We start from the raw sequence: 20545 nt of genomic DNA on the forward strand, positions 1-20545 counted from the left end.
AAAGGATTGGCAGCGGATGTTAGCTCAGAGCTAATCTTCCTCAAAAAAATAAATAAATCTGAAATAAAGTTGAAAATTTTGATACAAGATTTGTCTTACAGGCTAAACCAGTGCAAATGTGTGAGTATATCTTAAGGATAAATTCCTAGAAGTGAAATTTGAGTATATTAATTCCTAATCTGGAGAGAGGTTATCAAATTGCCCTTCATAGAAACTGTACCAATTTGCCTATGAACACCAGTGGCCATTTCTTCACATCTTGTCTAACACAATGTTATTGATCTTTTTACTACTTACCAATCTGATAAGATAAAAATAGCATCTCATTGTAATTTCAATTTACATTTTTTCTGTTATAAGTATGGTTGAATATTTTTTCATATCTTTGCAAGTTCTTTTTCCTCTACTGTGAATTGTCACTTCAGATCCTTTGCCTTCGGAAAAATTAACCTTTCCTCTATCATATGTGTTCCAAATATCTTTTTCTCCAGAGACTTTTTTTTTTAAGATTGGCACCTGAGCTAACAACTGTTGCCAATCTTTTTTTTTTTCTCCTTTTTTTCCTCCCCCAACCCCCCCAGTACATAGTTGTATATTTTAGTTGTGGGTCCTTCTAGTTGTGGCATGTGGGATGCTGCCTCAGCATGGCCTGACGAGTGGCGCCATGTCCGAGCCCAGGATCTGAACCATTGAAACCCTGGGCTGCTGAATTGGAGCGCGTGAACTTGACCACTCAGCCAAAAGGGCTGGCCCCTCCACAGACATATTTCTAATCCTAGCTCTATTATTTCCTAGCTCTGTGACCTTGGGTAAATTACTTAATCTCTCTGAGCCTAAGCTGACTTGTCTGTACAATAGGGATAACAATATAGTCCTCAATCCTGTATATGAAACCCTGGGATAGATGTGACTTAGATTCTAGATTCTTTCAGTGCATATACTGTATATTACATAAAACCCTAGGGAGTATGAGCTCTTTCAAATATTAATATTCCTATGGGAGACAAATGAATATACTAGATGGGATTAATAAAACCTATGAATGACGTCATGTCAGTTGAAGTTTGCCATCAAATGTGCTGTGTCAAACTTTTTTTTTTTGAAAGTGGAACATAGAAAAATCTTCTATGGTTTATTAATTACATCATTTTGTTGAAAATTAAAAGTTGTGCAGAAGAGACACATCCTCAGTGGTATTGTAATTGATCGTGAGATACAACCCGTTAATTAGACAAATATTGAGACTAGCCCACATGGGAAGGATTGGAAATGAAAGGAGACTCAATGAGAGTACTACTGGCAGATTGTGAAAATAAAATTGCTTGTATCCTGTCGAATATTTTTTTACCCTACAGATTTTAGTCATCGAATACTCCTGCCCTGTTATTGTTCCATATGCACTGCATCAAAATTACTTTTTTTTTCTTTTTGAGGAAGATTAGCCCTGAGCTAACATCCGTGCCTATCTTCCTCTACTTTATATGTGGGACGCCTGCCACAGCATGGCGTGCCAAGCAGTGCATAGGTCCGTACCAGGGATTTGAACTGCTGTGCCACCGGGTGGGACCCCAAAATTACTTTTGATTTTCAGAGCTTTTGGATTTTGGAACTGTGATTAAGGTATGTATACCTGCATTATCTTTCTCATAAGGTTGTTGTGAAGATTGGATTAAATTAAACAATGCATGTAAAGTGTCTATACCAGCTTCTAGAACATAGGAAGCACCAAATAAATATTATCATTACCGTTGTTTTTAAGACAAGCGCTAAGCCCTTACAACTCTTGTTTCTGGGCCCTTTAGCTTGGCATAGGGCTTTGCTTTGTGGGGCTGTTTGATGTTTGGATGAGTTTCTTTGTAAAGGTGATTGGGATAGTCGAAGAGAAGAGGAGAGAAGCATTTTTACTCTTTGATGATGTAGAAGAAAGAGAATGAACGGGCTTTGAAGCCAGAGAGATCAGAGTTAAATTCCATAGCAGCAGCTTCTTTGAAAAATGAGGAAAAATACTTATCTAATGGTTGCTTTGAGGATTAAATATAATTAGATAGAACAGAAACACAATATATGCTCAATAAATGATAGCAGCTGTTTTGTTAGGGTATGTTCAGGAGGGCTGAGGCACAACCCCTACCCGTTTACAGTCTGAAAAGGACATGATCAGCCACTTTCATGACTGAAAATGCGGGACTTGGACAAAGATCAGAGAAAGCATTTATTGTACATACAGAAACAAAGCATTGTTACCATGATCTGTCCGCAGGAAGGTGGCACCAGGCCCTCCTCTCTGATGCAATGTCATGGGACTTTACTTGTGGGAGAAAGTGGGAGGAGGGGGTACAGCCAGGCCTGGGAGGAGCAACTCCCCTCCCGACGCAGGCAGAGGGCAACGTCTTCCCAGGCGGTATGGTAGTGTGAGAGCCTATAACCTTTAGCCTCCAGGAAGTTTCCACTGTATTGTGATTTTAAAATGTAGGTTGCCCCTTTTATTGCAGAATATCCTTAAGTTTCAGGTTTAATGTCACAGTACAAAGTAAGACTGCTATCTGCTGATCAGTATACTCTGAGGACAGACCCTATCCATTCCTGCTTGGATCCCTACTGGATTCAACTCAGATATAAACCTTGGGGGAGGGCCACCATGTGCCAGGTGCTGAAAATACAAAGACGATCTGATAAGGTTCCAGCCCAGGAGGGACTGGCAGAGAGGATGGTAACTGATAGCTCTTAATAGGGAGTGCAGAGTGTTGAGTGATACAATAGAGCTACGAATAAAGTGTTACTGAGGATACTGAGAAGAGAAAATTCAATTTTTTTTAGGGAGGTTAGGGGAAACTCCTCCAAAGGAGTGACATTTGATGTGATCTTTGGACTGAGTCATCGAGCAAACGGCTTTGAGATGGAAAGAGAGAGGGAAGAACAGAGCGGGAGAGAAGGGGGGTGAAGGGGAGAATAACAATCCAAGTGAAAGAAACTGCAAGGACAAGGGTGGGAGGTGGTGGGCATATTCATTCATTTGTTCCATTATTTATTCCACAAATATTCGTTGAGTGCCAGACACTGTTCTTGGCACTGGGGATACAACAGGAAGCAAGACAGACAAGGTCCCTGGTCCTCTCCTGGAGTTTACACTTTAGAGCTGGATGGGACAGAAAACAAGTAAATAAATGAACAAGGGAATTTCAGAGAGTGATATGTGTTATGAAGACCATAAGTTGGCAGAAGGTATGATCGACAGTACTCTGGGGAGGCATGCAAGATTGGGTAGTCAGGGGGGCCTCTCTGGAGGAGGCATTTGACCTGAGAATCAAGTGATGGATGAGGAGGCAACCTTCCGGGGCAAAGTGTTCCAGTGGAGGGAACAGTAAAATACAAACAATATAACAGGACGAGGCCGGGTGTATCTGAGTGTCTGAGGAACAGTAAGGCAGCTAGCTTGAGTGGAGCAGCATGAGAAAAGGTGCCGTGCGGGAAGACCAGAGAGGTTGGCAGGCCTGGTCAGCAGGGCTTGTGGGCCCTCAGAAGGAGTTTGTTTTGAAGAAGTACCATCTGGCTGCTGTACAGAGAATGCACTGGAAGCGGGGAGATTAGTTGGGGGGCTGTTGCTTACTCTAGGCAAGAGATGCTGGTGGTTCCTACCAGGGTGGTAGCAGCAGAGGTAGACGTGAGCAGAGCAAATACATATTTTTGAAGGAGAGCTGACAGGACCTGCTGATGGATTGGTGTGGGGGTGAGGGAAAGAAAGATGTAATCACGTCAAATACTAAAGACGCTGAATAAGATGAGCACATAAAAGTGACCCTTTTCACGGTAGTAATGACGGTGATGTGGCACATAGTAGGAACATGGGATTGGAGAGAGAGGATGCTGGAAAAGAATGGCTGCAAAGGCTTTGGGAAGGAATGAATTTGGCCTCACACAGAGGAGACAAGGATACAGTGCCACTGACAAAGCAAGGCTGATAACCTGTTTTTGAGGCCAGGAATCTCTCAAGCTTTTACTGCCAAGGGTTTTTGTTTTTTGTTTTTTGTTTTTCAAAAAAGAGCCCAGCCCTCTGGCTAAATCTGAACAAATTTCTTTACATCTCTCCCTACATCTCTCCATCTCTTTTTTGCCCTACAGGATAAATATCTGTCCATTTCCACACACTCTCCATTGGCCTCAGCCTCTCTCTTCTCAGTAGATTCTTCTGAATACTATCATCCACGTCAAGCAGGAAATTCTGCACGTAATAGGCACTGAGTAAATATGTACTGAGAGGCAATTAGAGGTGCTTGCTTTCAGAGAGGAAGAAAAGTTGCTTCTACTACTTTGTTTCACCTATTACTTTTACTTCTACTTTCTCGTCTAGCAACGCACAATGCTTGGCTCTTTTAACTGGGAGGAGGCATGATCAGGCTCAAGAAATATTTTTTTGTTGGCTAGCTGGCTGGTTCTATTGTCTCCTGGTCCTGCAGTCCAGTTTCTTCTTCCAGTCCCCTGCATACACACAGCAGACCTGCAGGGGTCCTCAGATCTCCCTCTGAACCACTACGCCAGGCTTGTCCTCCTTAGCTAACATTATCTTTTATTTAAACAGAAACAGTAGCCACCAATCTTGTTACATAACATACCAATATCCTAGGGTGTTAAATGAATGCAGCATCTACTGTTTGGGAGTGGTGATCTGGCGACAGAAATATTCACTAGGAGAATACCTCTAAAATGTTGTAACAAGTTTGACTTTCTGGCCCTACTTAGAATTTTGGAGCTGGAAGGGACTTTCGAGATCATCCTATTTCAATCTTCTTTGTTTTAAAATGTGGAAACCAAGGCCTAGAGAGACAAAGCAATTTGCCCACGAGGCAGATCAGGGCTAGAAATCAAGCTCTTGATAATCTAAAGAATCCATCACATCTTCTTAGATTAAGGATTAAGTGTTAAGCTTTTCTTGTTCATGATTCTTTCTTATCTGAAAAGCATTTCCTTCCGTTTTAGACTTTCCAAGTTTGTCAATTGTGAACAGTGACGTGGTGCTCTTGCTTACACTGAAAGTGCAAATTTGAGACTGACACACATGTATGATACTGATGTATTTGAGGTATTTTTGTTGTTTTTCCTAACATTAGGACTGGATTCACATCCAACCGTGAAATGTCTAATAACTGAATACAATTTGAATGCAATGTACATTAACTGAATCAAATCTGTTTTAAAGACAGCTGGATGGAGTTGGAGGCAAAGTTTGAGCCACCTGGGGATCCACCCCAATACCATTCCTGGTTTATGTGCAAACCAGTGTGTGGAAGGGGGTTGAAGTCAGCTGCACCTCTAGAAGCCCCTGGTATCCTGATAGCTGCTCAATGGAACATGGGGTTTCCTGCTGCTCTCTGAGGAACTGCAGAACCTCAGTGGCCCAGTGAAACGGCTGGGCTGCTCTCTTCGCCTGACCCTGTCAGTATTCTTTCTCAAACTGACCTGTTTTCCTGCTGGGAGTCTGCCTCACTCCACCCACCTGGTGCCTCCCTGGATTTCCTGACTGCCTCGGGCTTATTTTTTAACCTTCCCTTCCTTGGAAAGCACCACCTCACTGACCCAGAACGTGGGCTCCTCCCCTCTGGTCACTGACCATCCTACTCTCCCGGGCTAACCACAGGGGGCTGGGCATCTTCCAATCCCTCTAAGGCCTCTTTCCTGCTTTTAACTCACCGAAATTACTGGCAGAGCAGAGGAGGGGAAATGCCTTGCTTCCGAGTAGGGCCTGGCTGGGCCGGCTCGGGCTGGCACTATCTTATTAAATTCAACTGTCCCGGGTCCTGAGGGCCTCTTCAGGTAACTTGGGCTCTGGGTTAGGGATGGCTAAGGTGTAAAGAGGGAGTTACTATCTTGGTGCTCTAAGTAGAAGCGCTATAAAGCCTCCCCCTCCCTACCCCAGTTTCTGGGAATCCCAGCTTTGACCTGGCAACAAACCCCAAACCCCAATAAGCGGTCTCCTCCAAGGCGCTGAGAGCCCACCCATCCCGATCACCCTTTTTCCTTTTTCTCCCGGCCACTTGCCCTGCTTAGCCAGGCTCCGCTGGCCGAGCCTCGCCGGGCCAGCCCCAGCACTCGCCACACTCCCCGCACCCAAGCCCGGCCAGGGCAGAGGGGTGGGGGGTGGGAGGTAGGGGAAGCGGGGGGCGGAGTTCCGTCCTCCGTTGATTGGCTCGGCGCTGATGGGCTGTGGCCGTGCCGAGCCAACCCGCAGCGTGTTGCTATGTGCTGAGCCGAGGGGATAGGCGAGAGGGCGCGTCCGTCACAGGGCAGCCCCCGGCCCCGACCCGGAGGGATGCGGAGTGGCGGCGGCGGCAGTGGCGGAGACTGTGGCTTTAAGAGCGCGCCGGGAGCCCGGGAGCCAGCCGGGCGGTGCTTCGCTGCAGCGCACCCCCGCGGAGCCGAGCCCAGCGCCGGCCGGACGGGGCAGCCTGCTGCCGGGTGAGCCAGGCGGGAGCTCCGCGCGGGCCGGGCGCGCGTGGGCGCGGGGCGCGCTGTCAGCCGGGGCGCCTGGCTGCGGGCACCGGACACCGGACGCTGGCGCGGGTCCCGGGGCCCCTCCAGCCCGGCTCGGCGGAGCGCGCGGCGCCCTCTGCCCTGCGCGGCCGAGGCGGGGTCTGGCGAGGGGTCCCCGTGGGGGCAGCGGGCGCAGGGGGCGGGGAGCGGGCCGCCGGGGCCACGTGACCGGTTTGTTTACAAACACTGCCGGGCCCCAGCGGCGGGCCGCCGAGGGAGCCGGGGTGGCGCGTGGACCCGGGTCGGGGCCCGGGAGCTGTGCGAGGAGTCCGGCAAGTCTGGGGTGCACGGTTTGGCGAGGGGACCCGGAGACCCGGTCCCTGCTGCTTCCTCAGCATAGTTCCCGCGGGTTCGGACTCCGTGGGGGCCGGGGTGGGGGCTTCGGACGTTTTCTGTCTCCGGTGACGCTGGGTCTCCGCTGGAGACACTGGATCCGGGGGCACCTCCCTCGGGGCCCCCGCCGATGGGCGACTGGCCGCCCTCGAAAACTCCCAGGAGCGCTTGGCCGGCCTGGGCCGAGGTAACCGCAGCCGAGTTCCTGCCTGGCCGCTTTCCGGCGCCTCCCCAGTGTCCTTGCCAAGGGGGTGGGCGCCAGTTCTCTCCTGCCCGACGGAATGTGGGGGCCTCTCCAGCGAGTGCCTCCCAGAAACTGGCGCTGAGAGGCAGCCCCGACCTCTCATTGCTTCAAGTTCACCCTCCTTGGCCGCTGACCTCCTCAGGGTGTCTTTACCCAAGTGGTGGCTTTTCTCCCGTTTGGGGGTGGGGAGAACCACCTGTTCTTTTGGACCCAGCCCAGGAGACTGCCACCTCTGACTTCACTCTCATCTTACAAGATCTTAAGCCAAGTGAGTGAGTGTCCTCCGTTTTCCGTCCTGCATGTAGCTGACCCTCCCACCCACAGTCCCAACGCTGTGAATGGCACAGGAAACTGGTCCTGGGCTTTGCTGGGGTTTTTGCTTTCTGGCCTCCTTGTCAATTTGCTCTTCAGGAGTCTTGAGGCTGTTTTCAGTGAGTCCTTGCTTTTGGTGAGTCTAAAGGCTAACGAGGCAGCTAGGGACTCATCGTTTTTTCCTTGCCCTTCCTCTCTTCTGGTCCAGCAAGATGTGCAAGATGGGGCTTCCTGTCCTAGAGCATTGAGCAGGAGGGAGAGCTGTCTGCTTCCCTGTACCCCACTCGCTCACAGAACATTAGCAGTGCAAGGAACTTAGGGAGTTGAGAAGTTAAGTGAGTTGTCCAGGGTAACTCATGTCACTGGTTCTGGGGTGGGTCTTGACCTCATGTGCTTTATGCTCCTCAGAGCTCTCTTGGTATTGAGAATTCAGGGCCTTGTGATCAGTGGAGTTGGAGTCACCCTTCCTTGGCTTTCCTTTGTCTTAATCACTGTGACTGGACTGCAAAGGTGGGCCGAACCTGAGTGCGTCCGTTCCTCCCCTCATTTCCTTAGCACTTAATGCTGTGGCTGAGTCTTGACCACTGTGAGGAACATCTTAACTCTTCTGAACTGTGATATGAGTAACTAAAAGTTCTTTACTAAGGGACAGGTCCAGCCTGAGGAGAGTTGTGCAAACTTCCCTTTGGCACTGTCCCTTATCCCCAGCTCTTGTGATAAGGGTCTCAGGCAGGAGTAGAGTGGGGCTTTGGGCTCATCCCCCTCCTGAGTTTGGCTTTGCCTTATCGGTTTAGGATTTGTTAACAGCATTTGTAGCATCTGTCTTGATATCTTATGCTTGAACTAAAATCAAGAAGCTTGGAGTTAGGGGTGGAAAATGGAAAGTAAACACCGTGCACAACAATACTGTTTTCCTTCCCTCTAGGGGAGTGGTTTTCAAACTTTGACTGGGATCTGCAGTAAGGAATACATTTCACATCACTGTGCAGAGGTCCAGAACTCCAATAAGTTCCAGGAGACAACAGTTGCCCTCACTGCTTGCAGTGTGCTCTATTTATAATTTTTTCTACTTAAAAAAAATTCAACTGCTGGCCATGATCCATTAATTTGATTTCTTGACCAAACAGGTCATGGCCCACAGTTAAGAAATACTGCTCTAGGGCAGAGGTCCTTAAACTTAAATGTGCCTAAAGATGACCTGGTAGTTTTAAAAAATGCAGTTTGTCAGTCCCCTCTGGAAATGCTTATCCTCAGTGGGGCACATTTTGATTAAGTGGGCCATGACATTGTGATGCAGGTGGTTGATAAGAAACCCTGATCTGGTGGGAATGGGGGGGGGCAATGAAAAGTGAGAGCCATTAAGTTGGAGATGAAGTACAAAGCCTTAGGCAGGTACGTGGCCCATATGCTGTGTAACCCCAAGCTCTCTCTTGTCAGTTTCAAAGCATACGATGTGAAAAGTCTAAAGGGGTTGTGTTGTTTGTTTTCAGCTGCCGTGAAGCCTTGGCCATAAGAGACAGGCCCCCCTCCCTCCCACCACCCTGCCCCAGCCCCAGCCCTTTGAGAGCTGCTGTTCACTGTTCTGTACACTGGATGTTTCTCGTTTCCCGGTACTTGGGCTTGGAGTTGTGAGTTGTGCTGACGAGTTTGCTGTACTATTCACAGATTATGTGAATTTTCACTGTTTGAATGATTTTAATGGTTTTGAGGCAGCAACACAACCAGCATGCCTGGGGTGTTAACAATTGGCCAGCAGAAAAGGTTGATTTTGTCTAGTATCTGGGTATTCCAGGCCGTGTAGTTTGGGGGAAGGGCAGGCTGGTGATTTTATTTTTGTTTGGGGAGGTAGGGAGTCAGGTGTTTCTCAAAAGTTATTAGTAAGAAGAGGCACGAGTTCCGCCACCTCCTTGCCTACCTCACCCTGGTTCTTTTCTGTGGCGACATCTCTGCTCCTGTATGCAGGTGGATCTTGTTAGTCATCTGGTTTCTGATGCTGTCACCTCTCTCTCTACCTTCAGGCCAAACATACACACACACCTGATGCATCCACATGTGGGATGTTTCTCTCTTAGTAATTGCGTCCCAACATATTGGTAAAAGAAATTTCCTTGAATTAATCAAAGCTGCAATTTAGCTTCAAAAAGAACTCTAAATTATCCAAATTCAAATTCAACTATGGTCCTTCCTGCCAAAGGTATGCCTTATATGGGCACATTAACTGTAGGATTGTTGAAATTAACTTTAATAGTGTTCAGTTTGGTCGAGCAGCTCACATTTAGAATGTTTAGTTTTGAGCCTATGGAAAAAGGAAAACAGCAAAAGGATGGCAAAGGATAGGATATCCTGGGATAGGAAAAGCAGAGGGAAGAGATGTTCAGGTGGGATTCAAATGGAGGATCAGGATCAATTTCCTTCGTAAATTTTCTTGGTATTTCCCTGGGGTCTGTCAACCAAACCACTAGGTGCTCTGACAATTGCATTTCTTTAGCATGAAGAGGTATTAAAGCTCTGGAAAAGGAAGCATCTTGTTGAACTTTAGCCTCCAATGATGGAAAGCCAGGGCCTGCAGGCTAAAGGTGTCTTTTTTAGAGTTGATCATTTTTTCAGTGATATTATCCTTAACAAAAGATGATACATACTTGCATCTTTAGAGGATCACACCTACCTAAATTTCCCTGCGTGTTGTGAATATAGCTCTGGAGGGTTTAAAAATAAATCGGCTTAGGCTACTCCCCTGTTTACAATTTTCCAGTGGCTTCTCATTGCCCTTCAGACATAATCCAACTCCTTTCTCTGTAGGCGTTGCACGGCCTGCCCTCGTCCCCCACCTTCTCCCACCTCTTCTACCGCTTATCATCTGGTCCACTCTGCTGCAGTCGGCTCCAAATGCATCAGCCTCTTGAGGTTTCTAAAACCTAGAGGTTGGTTTTTGTTATTGGGCCTTTCTACTGGTAGTCCCTTTTTCCAGAATGCCTTTTCTCCAAAGTTTTGCATGATGGGTTTCTCTCATTTGGGTCTTAGAGAGCCCCTCCCTGGCCAGTTATCTAGAACAGCTCTTCCCTTCCAACCTCATGTCTTTTAATCCTGTAAACTTTGTTTTTTTTCAAAGCACTTCAATACCATCTTGAAATACATTGTCTACTTAATGGCTAGAATGGGGTAGCACTGGATACATGTCTATCTGTTGGTGGAATGAATGAATGAATGACTAAAGACAGCCAAGACTTAGAGTCTCTAAGAGTAGGAAATAATACTTTATTTTCAAGAGAAGAAAAAGAAAAGAATTTTTCTCTCCCTCTTCCTGGGATGGGATAGTGTTCTCTTGGAATTACTTTCTTTTGGAATTCCTGCTTTTCACAATATTTTTCATGCTTTTATTCTTTTTATAGGTCACCAATGTCTCTAAAGGCTCCATTGTTATTGTGCTGTTGTTAATAAACAACTCCTGCCTCCTGCAGTAGCCTTGTTCTAGGCCTCACTGTTCTGACAAACATAAGCATTTCTACCAGTAATCACATTTCATTAATACTAGAAGGCACTGTAAGTAGAACTAAGAGCCTGGGCTTTGGAACCTGAAAGATCTGGATAATTAGCTCTGTGACCTTGGTCGATTTGCTAAAATTCTCTAAATCTCTGTTCCTTCTTTGTAAAATGGGACTAATGATAGTTGCTATCACCCAGGGTTGATGGGAGGATTCAGTGAGAGAATGCAAGGGGAAACCGGCACAGCCTGGCACGTGAGCCCTTGGTGTTAGCTATTAACACTAACAGTAAATTGATAGTTAGCTTCCTCCTCTCTCTGACTGGCAGGAATTCCCAATTCATTGATTTGGGCGTGGGCAGTAAGAGGGGAAAAACTACTAAATCTTAAATTAGTCTAAGTAAATGAAGACCAAAAATGTCACTTAGATCTGTCAGAGCTGGCATGGAATTTAGAAATCACCTAAGCGCAAACTGCTGCTCAACTCTTAATAAACACCCCTGTGGAAGAAGTAATATTTACAGAAGCTTTTGGAAGGACGTGTTGTCTACCTGTTCCTCTGGCCATTCTTAGTTTTGTCCTTGGATTAAGTAGGGCCAAATGAGAGCTGCATACCTGGGCTGTGTTATGTCAGCCCCTCCAGAACTGTTTTTACTGAGGTGAACTTTAGTGACCTGCCCTTTGCATTCACGGAGGGACACTGTCTGAAATAGCTTCATACCATTTCCTACTGCATTTCTCATAAGGGTTTATATTGTTGAAGACTTTATCTACAACTTCACTTACTGTCCCCATTAAGAAGTTAATTGGAGAAATTTCTTTGGGAACAAAAACCCAGGAAAAGCCTAGCTTCTCCCAAGGAATTGGTATGATTTTTCTTTGTGGACAATTGGAAATTTATAACTGATCATGTTTTTCTTTTTGCTTTGGCTGCCAGGAAGCACAGAGCCAAATCTGTGGCTTGACTTTAGCAACTGTAGGGCCCTGCATCCTAATTTTTTCCAGTGTTGACCTTGTAGTTTTTATTTTCTCTAATTCAAGTTAATGATTTATAACTCTTTTAATTAGATGTATGTTGGATTGTATTAAAATCTATTTTAGGGCCAGCACTGGTGGCCTAGTGGTTAAGTTCTGCACAGTCTGCTTCAGCAGCCTGGGTTCAGTTCCCAGGCATGGACCTCCACCACTCATCTGTTGCTGGCCATGGTGTGGTGGCGGCTCACATACAAAAAGAGGAAGATTGGCAGCAGATGTTAGCTCAGGACGAATCTTCCTCAGCAAAAATAAAAATAAATAAAATCTATTTTAGATGTTACATTTTAGAAATATAAACATCGAGGCTAAAACAGGCAAAAAGAACTTGCTTAAGACACAGAGCTAATTAAGGCAAAGCACAGACTGTAAACCATATCTTTTGTTTCTCAGGCCCAGGGCTCTTTCTACTCGTGTACATTATGGAAGAATACCAACTCTCGACCAAAACTCTAAACAACCCATAATGTCTCAATACTAGGCAAAACCTAGCTCCTCTCAGTGACGGGGCAAAGAGGCAGTCTGCCAGTGAGGTGTGAAATTGCCACCCACATTCCCCTTTCCTGGTTGGGCCAGCAGCACTGTGCTCTCCTGTCTCCTGGGCCGCAGGGCAGCCAGCCCTCTCCCGGTGGTCTTGAGAATGTGGTATGTCTAGACTTTTAGTGGCTTTGATCTGAAACTAGATTGCCAGCTCAGAGTGAAATTAACCTCTGGGGTCTGAAGTTCCCTTGTCTGTTTCTTGCCAGGAAAGGAAGGCTTGATATCCAGATGGCAGATCAGTGCCACTGAGGCTCAAACAGGGTTTTCTGGGTGTGAACAGCGGCTGAGTTTGGTTGGACTGAAGAAATAAATAAACAAATAAAATTTGTTTTGTCTGATATGAAATTTAGTTATAGAAAATATTAACCTTCCTAATGATTTGTTTTGTTTTGTTTTGTTTTCCAGTGGTGTTCTGGTTGGGAGTACCTGGGGCAGGACAGAATAGGCCTGGAACATATCCTGCCTGAGTCAGGAAAATTTTGGTTCCTATTTTGAGCTAGAGAAGAGGAACCTCTGGCCTAGGGCTGAAACTCAACCTTGGTTTTGTTTTATTTTTCTGGGTGATAATCATTCAACTGATAATAAGACCTTTGGGAGATAAAGATGAGTTAAGATATGGCCCCTGCCCCTAACAGCATATGCTGAAATAGGAGTGATTAAGGCATATGTGTTGATAACCAGAGTACAAGTAGAAGGAGTTTAAAGTCGTTACAGAGATACAGAAAGAAGGGTGAGCATTTTAGAATGGGGCTGTGAAGAATGAAGAGGATTTAAACATGTAGAAACACTCCATGGGGAACGATATGTGCAAAGGCACAGAGGTATGAACATAAGAGGCAATGCATGGGGAATGTTCAGTAGTTCAGTAGTGGTATGTGCAAAGGCACAGAGGTATGAACATAAGAGGCAATGCATGGGGAATGTTCAGTAGTGGGAAGGAGAGTGCTGGGATATTACTTGGGCTGCCATTGCTGCAGTTTCGAGCAACTCTGTGGAAGTGGACTGGGACTTCCTTTCACAGTAGACCTCTTGAGGAGGAAGAGCTGTGGACAATGGCTAATTGATATAGGTAATAGGAGTCTTCAAAAGTGAGATTATCAAGGGGCTGGCCTGGTGGTGTAGTGGTTAAGTTTGCGCGCTCCGTGTCCTTGGCCTGGGGTTTGTGGGTTCGGATCCCGGGTGCAGACCTAGCGCAGCTAGTCAAGCCACCCTGTGGCAGCATCCCACATAAAATAGAGGAAGATTGGCACAGATGTTAGCTCAGTGACAATCTTCCTCACACACACACACACACAAAAGTGAGATTCTCAAACGTGGCTGTTATAAGAATTCCTTAGCCCCACCAAAGGCCTACAAAATCAGAATTTTCAGAATGGAGTATCTAATAGAAGCAAGCAAACAGAAACAACTCCAAAAAATATTTCCCAGGCCTTTCTAAGGCAGCCCACCCCACACATGCCTGAGGTGCAGAAATCACTGAGGTGGTTGATTTCCCTGGCAGAAACCAGCTACTAAGCATCCTTGACCTTTGGCCTCCTTTCTTTTGCTCTATTTTTGCCACTTTTCTTCTTTTTATTTGTATTGCTCCTGTGTATCATCCATTATCTTTGCCTCCGCTTTATCTCTTCTTTTCCTGCTTTGGTCTTTATCTGTTGGGGATTCCTTCCTAAATTGACCCATTGCCAAATAGACCAAAAGTAGAAATGAATTCTCTTTTGGTCTTTGCTGTATTAGTGGTATAAACATGTGTATTATGTAAACATAAATTAAATATGGCTTTTGTTTAGTTTTGCTTACATGATTCTTAATTTGTTTCCTTTAGGATTTTAGGGGAAAAACCATCCTTACACGAGACTTCAGCCTTAAAGCTGAGTATCCCATTAGCAGGAAGAAATGACAAGAGCCAAAAACTAGCTTTTTCTTGTGCCTAATCCATCGTCCCACCTTCTAGTTCAAGTTATTCCCTTCCCTCAGGTGTTTTCTCAGGTTTCTGCAATTAAAAGTTGAAGCACTAAGCCAACCCTGAGAATCTGAGGGTGTTTTAAGAGAATTTGACATCTTCGTTTTGCATTATAGTTAGTTGACTTAGACTCTCCCTCTGGGAGATATTCTCCCTGTTGCTCTGGGAGGCTCAAGGACCAAGGATGCACGTCTTTAGACCCTATTCTGGCTCGTCTGGGTTGAAGGATCTGTTGGAGGTGGTGGTGTCCAGGATCAAATCCTGATTCTGGTATTTTCCAGCACAAGAGCAATTTGACCTTGGACAAATTGCTTAACTTCTCTTGAGCTTTTTCTTCATCTTTAAAACAGGGGTAATCATAATAATGCCTGTATCTCTGGGTTGTTGTGAGGATTAATTGAGATAATGCATATCAAGTACCTGGCCTCTCATGGGCCCATAATAGGAAATTAATACATTATAAAGTCCTGGAAACTTACTGACAGTTGCTGCAGGGCCTCAGATGACTTCTCCCTACCTCCTCCCCTCACTTCCCACCATCCTTCAGCCAGTACTTTCTGAGCTCTTATCGAGAGCCAGGCTTTGGGCTGGGTATGAGGACTGATTAACTAGACACGGTCTCTGGCCAGGAATGGCTTACAATCTAGTAGGAAGACCGACCCATAAGCAACTAGCTTTGTGGAGGTTTCATAAATTATGAAAAAAAAAGCTGCACTGGCAACATACCTGGCTCCCCTTGATGTTCCAGGCCTGAAAAGAAAAGAGACTGTAATTCTTATTATAATCTATCTGCCATTCCCATAACAGGAGAAATGCAGAAATTTGCTCTAGAATCAACCTCTCTTTCCCACCCTACTCCTTTTCCTCTCCTTTAGTAAATGGCAACAGTAGATGACAATTTAATAATTCTTAGAAGAAAATACATCCTTCTTTGGGCTGGTGAGGGCTGGGCCTTTAGACATACAGGCATCCTTTTGAAAGTGCCTCTCCCCTTTTCTGCTCTTGAGTTTTAAGTTCAGTTTCCAAATTCCAGTTGTGGAAAGGCAGGGAGCCCAGCCACAGATGTCAGAGTCTAGAGTTTTGAATTTATTTGAATTGGGAGATTAAAGTGAGAAAGCCAAAGGCATGCTGACAGCTGAACAACGGAATTGTATTGACAGATTTGGGATGAATGGTTTGTAGCTAATTGGGGCCCCAGCTGTGCCCTGGGGGAGCAGCAGCTAAAGAGAAATCAAGGTCACACGGTGCCTATAGTCCAAAAGACATCCATTTATTCCGTAAATAGTATTTGATATTTGAGTGTCTGAGACACAGACGACAAATAATTACCTCCATAAGAGTAAAACTACAACTGCGATGAGTGTTACGCATGTGGAATAGGGGACTTGACTCAGTGGGGCCTAGAGGAGGTGAAGGAGAGGGTTCCTGGTGAAGTAACTCTGAAGGTTGGCCACATCTCGTTCCCTGCTTTCCAAGACATTTTCTTCTTGATAGGTCTTCTAAACGGTGGTTTTACATGAAAGTTCAAGTATAGCCCTGTCTGGGGTCAGAAGAATGGACTCGATCCTTCTCTGTTTCCCAGATGATGGGAAAAATGTATTTGTTTTATTTTAACCAGGATTATCATCTCTGAGCATGGCCAAATAGAAAACAAAGGGCTGATGCTGAGGGTAGGCAGTCTCTGGGGGCTGGAGGAAAAGGCAAATCTGGCCCTCTTTTGCACGTGGAGTAGAGGCAGTGTCAAGAGACCCTTTCTTTCTTGACCTGAACCAAGTCTGACACTTCGTGTGTCTGACTCAGTCTTGCCTAGAGCGGCAGGTCAGACTGCCCTGGGAGTTTTGTGGGGACCACCCTCGGAGACAGAAAGTCCTTGGATTGGCAGTCTGAGGGTTTCTCTAGGGGGTCCATAAGTCAGTGCCAACCTGGGGAGGGTCTCTTGGAAAGCTGCCCCAGGTGGCACACAGAGACGGTGTGAAGGGCTAGGGGAGACGGAATGGGAAACGTTTCTTCCATCAGAGAGCAGTCGGGCAAACCCATCAGAGGTTTGTGTGGTGTGGCTCACGGGAGATGCGGTTCCACAGTCCTAGTTTCAGACTCCTTCTGCCAGCCCAAGTGAGTTGAGGTCACAAGAGTTTGCTGCCTTTTTAACTTTGTGGAACATTAATAGTGTGTGAGTCTCATGTAATGCTCAGAATGAGATATTTTAAATGTACTGGATAGTAGCAAAGTAAATGAGATTAAAAAATATCAGCTTTATAGGGCAGCACGGTTTCGCTGATGGTCACTCATTTCACTCAGTTAACATTTATTGTGAATCTCCAGTGTTCTGGACAGCAGGAGTCCTGGGGAAGCCAAGGGATGTATAAAACTGGACTTCTGACTGCAGGAAGTTCCCAGTCTGGTGGGGAGGCAGACACACGAACAGTGTGATAAAGGCCATTCCAGAGAAAAAATGTTTTTTGTGCACGCTGGAAGAAGGGGCCCACCATCTCTGCTTAGGGTCTCATTTGAGCTGAGTGTTGAGGGATGAGCAGGCATTTACCAGGCAGAGAAGATAGGTTAAGGTGCTGGAGGAGGCTGAAACAATTTGAGAAAAGGTAGTGAGTGAGCTTAGTCTGCTGGGGAAAAACGTTTGGAGTGAGGTGGGAAGGTGATGAGAACATAAGGAGAATCAGGCCCAGTTCTCGGTGCCGCCCGAGGGATCGGACCTTGTTCTATAGGCTGCCAGGAAACCACTGGAGGTTTTGAAACATGAGAGAGATGTGATCAGATTGTGTTGTATAAATAGAATTCTAGAATGGGCTGGAGAGGTAAGAGCTGAGTCAGGGAGACTAGTTAGGAAGCTATCACAGTAGTTCAGGATGAGAGAGGATGGGGCTCACATAGTCTGTTGGCTGTACTGTGAGGATGGCAATGAGAGGATGGATTTCAGAGGTAGAACCAACTGTCTAGGGGACGGATGAAGTATGACATAGAATGGGAAGAGAATAATGGGTGTTTCCCACTTGGACAACTGGGCCTTCAGGAGGAAGAAAGAGAATTGGGGTGAAGATGATAGGAACCAGGGGAAAGGGGAAAGATGGTGTTGGCTTTGGATGAGTTTAGTTTGAAGGGCCTTCCCAGGAACCAAATAGAGGCATCCTTTTGAAAGGGATCCAGGGTTCAGGAGTGGGAGGCAGAGGTTTAGAAGACTTGAGGGTATGGATAAGAATGAGGGGGAGCAGACAGTCAGGCACATGGTGGGAGCACCTCCAAGGAGGAGAAAGATGGAAGAAGAGCAGCCAGAGAGATTGAGACTCAGTCAGAGAGATAGGAGAAAAGGTGAGAGAGGCACGATGAGGTCCATAAGGGAGAGTTTCAGGGAAAAGCAGCCCACGAGAGAGCTGAATGCAGCACAGGGCCAAATAGTGTTAGCATTCAAAAGTATTAGTGTTTGGGCTTGGCATGTTGGAGGCTGCCCATATTTTTGTTACTCAAAAGCCTGGTTGTGATAAATGATATTCATGGAGCATTGCCAGGAGGTTCTGTAACACTTCCATGCCTCTGGAGAGTCTGTATCACTGGATCCAGCCAGACCATCAGAAAGCCATGTTCTTGGGCTGCCCTGGTTTGACCCCATGTAGAATCCCCTTTACTGAATTGCACTTTTGGTGTTGTGCTGTCCCTTTTTATGGAGGGACCTCTAAGAAACAGCCTTGTAAGAGGGTTACATGGTAGGAACTGTTGGGGTGTGCTGGGGATCTTGTCCACTGGGTTTCTCGATGTCTCCTCTTCGACCATCCAGAGCATAAACGTCTCTCTGAAAAATCTATATCCTGGGCAACAACATGCTTTTATTTTATAGGAAATATAAACCTTAGAACTTTCTTTTCTGCCTTGGTTCCTGGGGAGCTCAAAGCCAAATTTGCAATTGACATTCAGTAAATAATTAGCAACTTAAATAGCATTCATTTCTATGTCCTAACTCTCCTTTTGTTCTTTTGTTCCCCTAATTTCTTAATTTCTAATTTCTTAATCTCCTTTTGTTCTTTTGTTCCCCTAATTTCTTAATCTGTTTTAATAGTATTATTTATATTTTTGTAAGCCCCCTTATATCCTTTTGGGAGCTTAGAGTTGTATAAGAAAAAGAAGGAAGCCAATGGTGAACTTTAGCCAAGTCCTTGGTAACCTATCTTCAGATACATAGTCTGGGCTTTTTACATTATTTTTTATTAAAATGGTAGAAATAACCCAAAGGAATATCTGATCTCTTCATAGCCAGCTAGCAATAGCTATTTCTATCTAATATCTAGTAAATTACATGCAAGTTTCGGGATGTTCAAGGGGGAACTGCCTCTTCTCTGTGCAGATGTTTTAACAGATGCAAGCCTCACATGGGGGCCTCCCCAGGCAAAGTGCTGAACTAAGGGCCATGTGGTAAATATATTGCTGTGCTAACAGACGTTCAGAGGCACTGTCCAGCAGTCATCTCTGAGTGGACTCCTTGAGACTGGTATGTTCTGTGACCTCACTGAAATCAAGGTTTTAGAATGAAGCTTGGTAGATGGATACTCTGCTCTGGGCCAGGATTCAGCTGGTAGAGACATTACAACATGGAATCAGGACTTTAAGAGCTGAAGGAATCCTAGAGATCACATAGGATTATCATCTGACAGATAATCCCCCTGAAATCAAGACTAGGCCCTGTATCCAGAGGAGAGATGAATGGTTGGTTTTGTTTATGAAACAGAGTTGTTTCTTGGATATCCAAGCTGGTTTTGATTATAACTGGGCGGATTTGAAGTACTATCTGGGTCCACTGCTATACAGTAGGTAATTATGAAACGATGGCATTAATTTTCCTGTGTGTCTTGCATATCATGGCAGGGTTGTTTTTGTGTGTGTGTGTGAGGAAGATTGGTCCTGAGCTAACATCTGTTGTCGATCTTCTTTTTGCTTAAGGAAGATTGTCACTGAGGTAACATCTATGCCAATCTTCCTCCCCTTTATGTGGGATGCCACCACAGCGTGGCTTAACAAGAAGCACTAGGTCCATGACGGGGATCCAAACCTGTGAATCCTGAACCCACCAAAGCAGAGTGTGTAAAGTTAACCACGATGCCACCAGGCTGGCCCCACTGTGGCAGTTTTAATAGGGGCATTTCAGTAAAGTTTTTGGTAGTGGCCCCATCCTGGGATTAGTAGGGTCAATGGAGACTGCAGAGGTCACTTTTCCACTGCACTAAGTGATGGGGTTGGTCTGTTGTTTGGAATGACATAGCAATAATGTCAGATCCCCAGCTAAGCCACAAAAACCTCCTTGAACCACAGTATACCTTTAAGTGGATTAATGTAGGCCCTAACCCTCTAACCACCATGAGTCAACCTGGGAGACAGGAGCACTCCTCTTCTGGGTCTTCTGAATAGGATCAATTCCCGCGCTTTTTCTCTTGCTAGTAATCAAGGTTATTGAGTACTAACCATGATCCAGGTGCTGTGCTGAATGCTTCACTTGCATTATCTTCTTGGGTTCTTTAGTCTCCTCCATGAGGTGGGCCCTGTTGTTGTGGGGCCCTTTCAGGCAACTTGCCAGTGGTGATGCAGCTAATGAGAAGAACCAAGACTGATCCGAGTCCATCTGCCTCTAGACCCCGTACCCCTCACCAGTGGACTCCACTGCCACCCACTCTCTTATTTGGCAGTCCAGGGAGACTGGGTCTCTGCTCCCTGGCCTGGGTTCAGGATTCTGGTGAGTCTAGGAATGAGGAAGGACAGTCCTCTTGGGGTAAAGGCTTTCCACAGCCGTTCTATCTCTTTCTTTTTTTTTCTGTCTCCCAGTCCCGGAAATGGCTCGCCTCCTCCCTTTCCACTGCCATCGCCTATTTATTGCCTCCAATCAGGGCTTCCCTCTTTCTTTGCCCATGGTGGAACAGAACATGGCTACTCGGTCATGCTGCCACCTTCCTGTCCTTAAAGCTGGCATAAAGCCCTCTTCAGGCTTGCTAAGAGTTCCTACAATAAGTAAGAGACGGAAAAGGTGGAATATGGTTAAGCTGTTACTCCATCAGCCCTGTCTATCTGTCTTTCTATCTCTCTATGTATCTATCTATCTATTTAACCTAGACCCCACAAATGTAAA

The 20545-nt window shown here is 45.9% G+C and overlaps 1 protein-coding gene across 5 annotated transcripts in view; it reads left to right on the forward strand.

Annotated features, from left to right (window-relative positions):
- The first annotated feature begins 5599 nt into the window (after window positions 1-5599).
- YPEL2 (yippee like 2) overlaps window positions 5600-20545 on the forward strand; it is a 61927-nt gene continuing 46981 nt past the window's right edge. The window contains exon 1 of one of the 5 annotated variants that reach the window (XM_070562340.1): window positions 5600-5808. Coding sequence is in view for 1 of the 5 variants with exons in the window: in XM_070562336.1 (XP_070418437.1) it covers window positions 6305-6450 (146 nt within the window). In the remaining 4 variants the exon portion in view is untranslated. Of the gene's footprint in view, window positions 5809-6190; window positions 6451-6700; window positions 7371-20545 lie in introns of those variants that run through there. The other 4 variants (XM_070562338.1, XM_070562336.1, XM_070562339.1 and 1 more) reach the window with 4 other exon arrangements.

Source organism: Equus przewalskii, chromosome 10 (genome assembly GCF_037783145.1).
Source record: "Equus przewalskii isolate Varuska chromosome 10, EquPr2, whole genome shotgun sequence".
Lineage (NCBI taxonomy): Eukaryota > Metazoa > Chordata > Mammalia > Perissodactyla > Equidae > Equus > Equus przewalskii.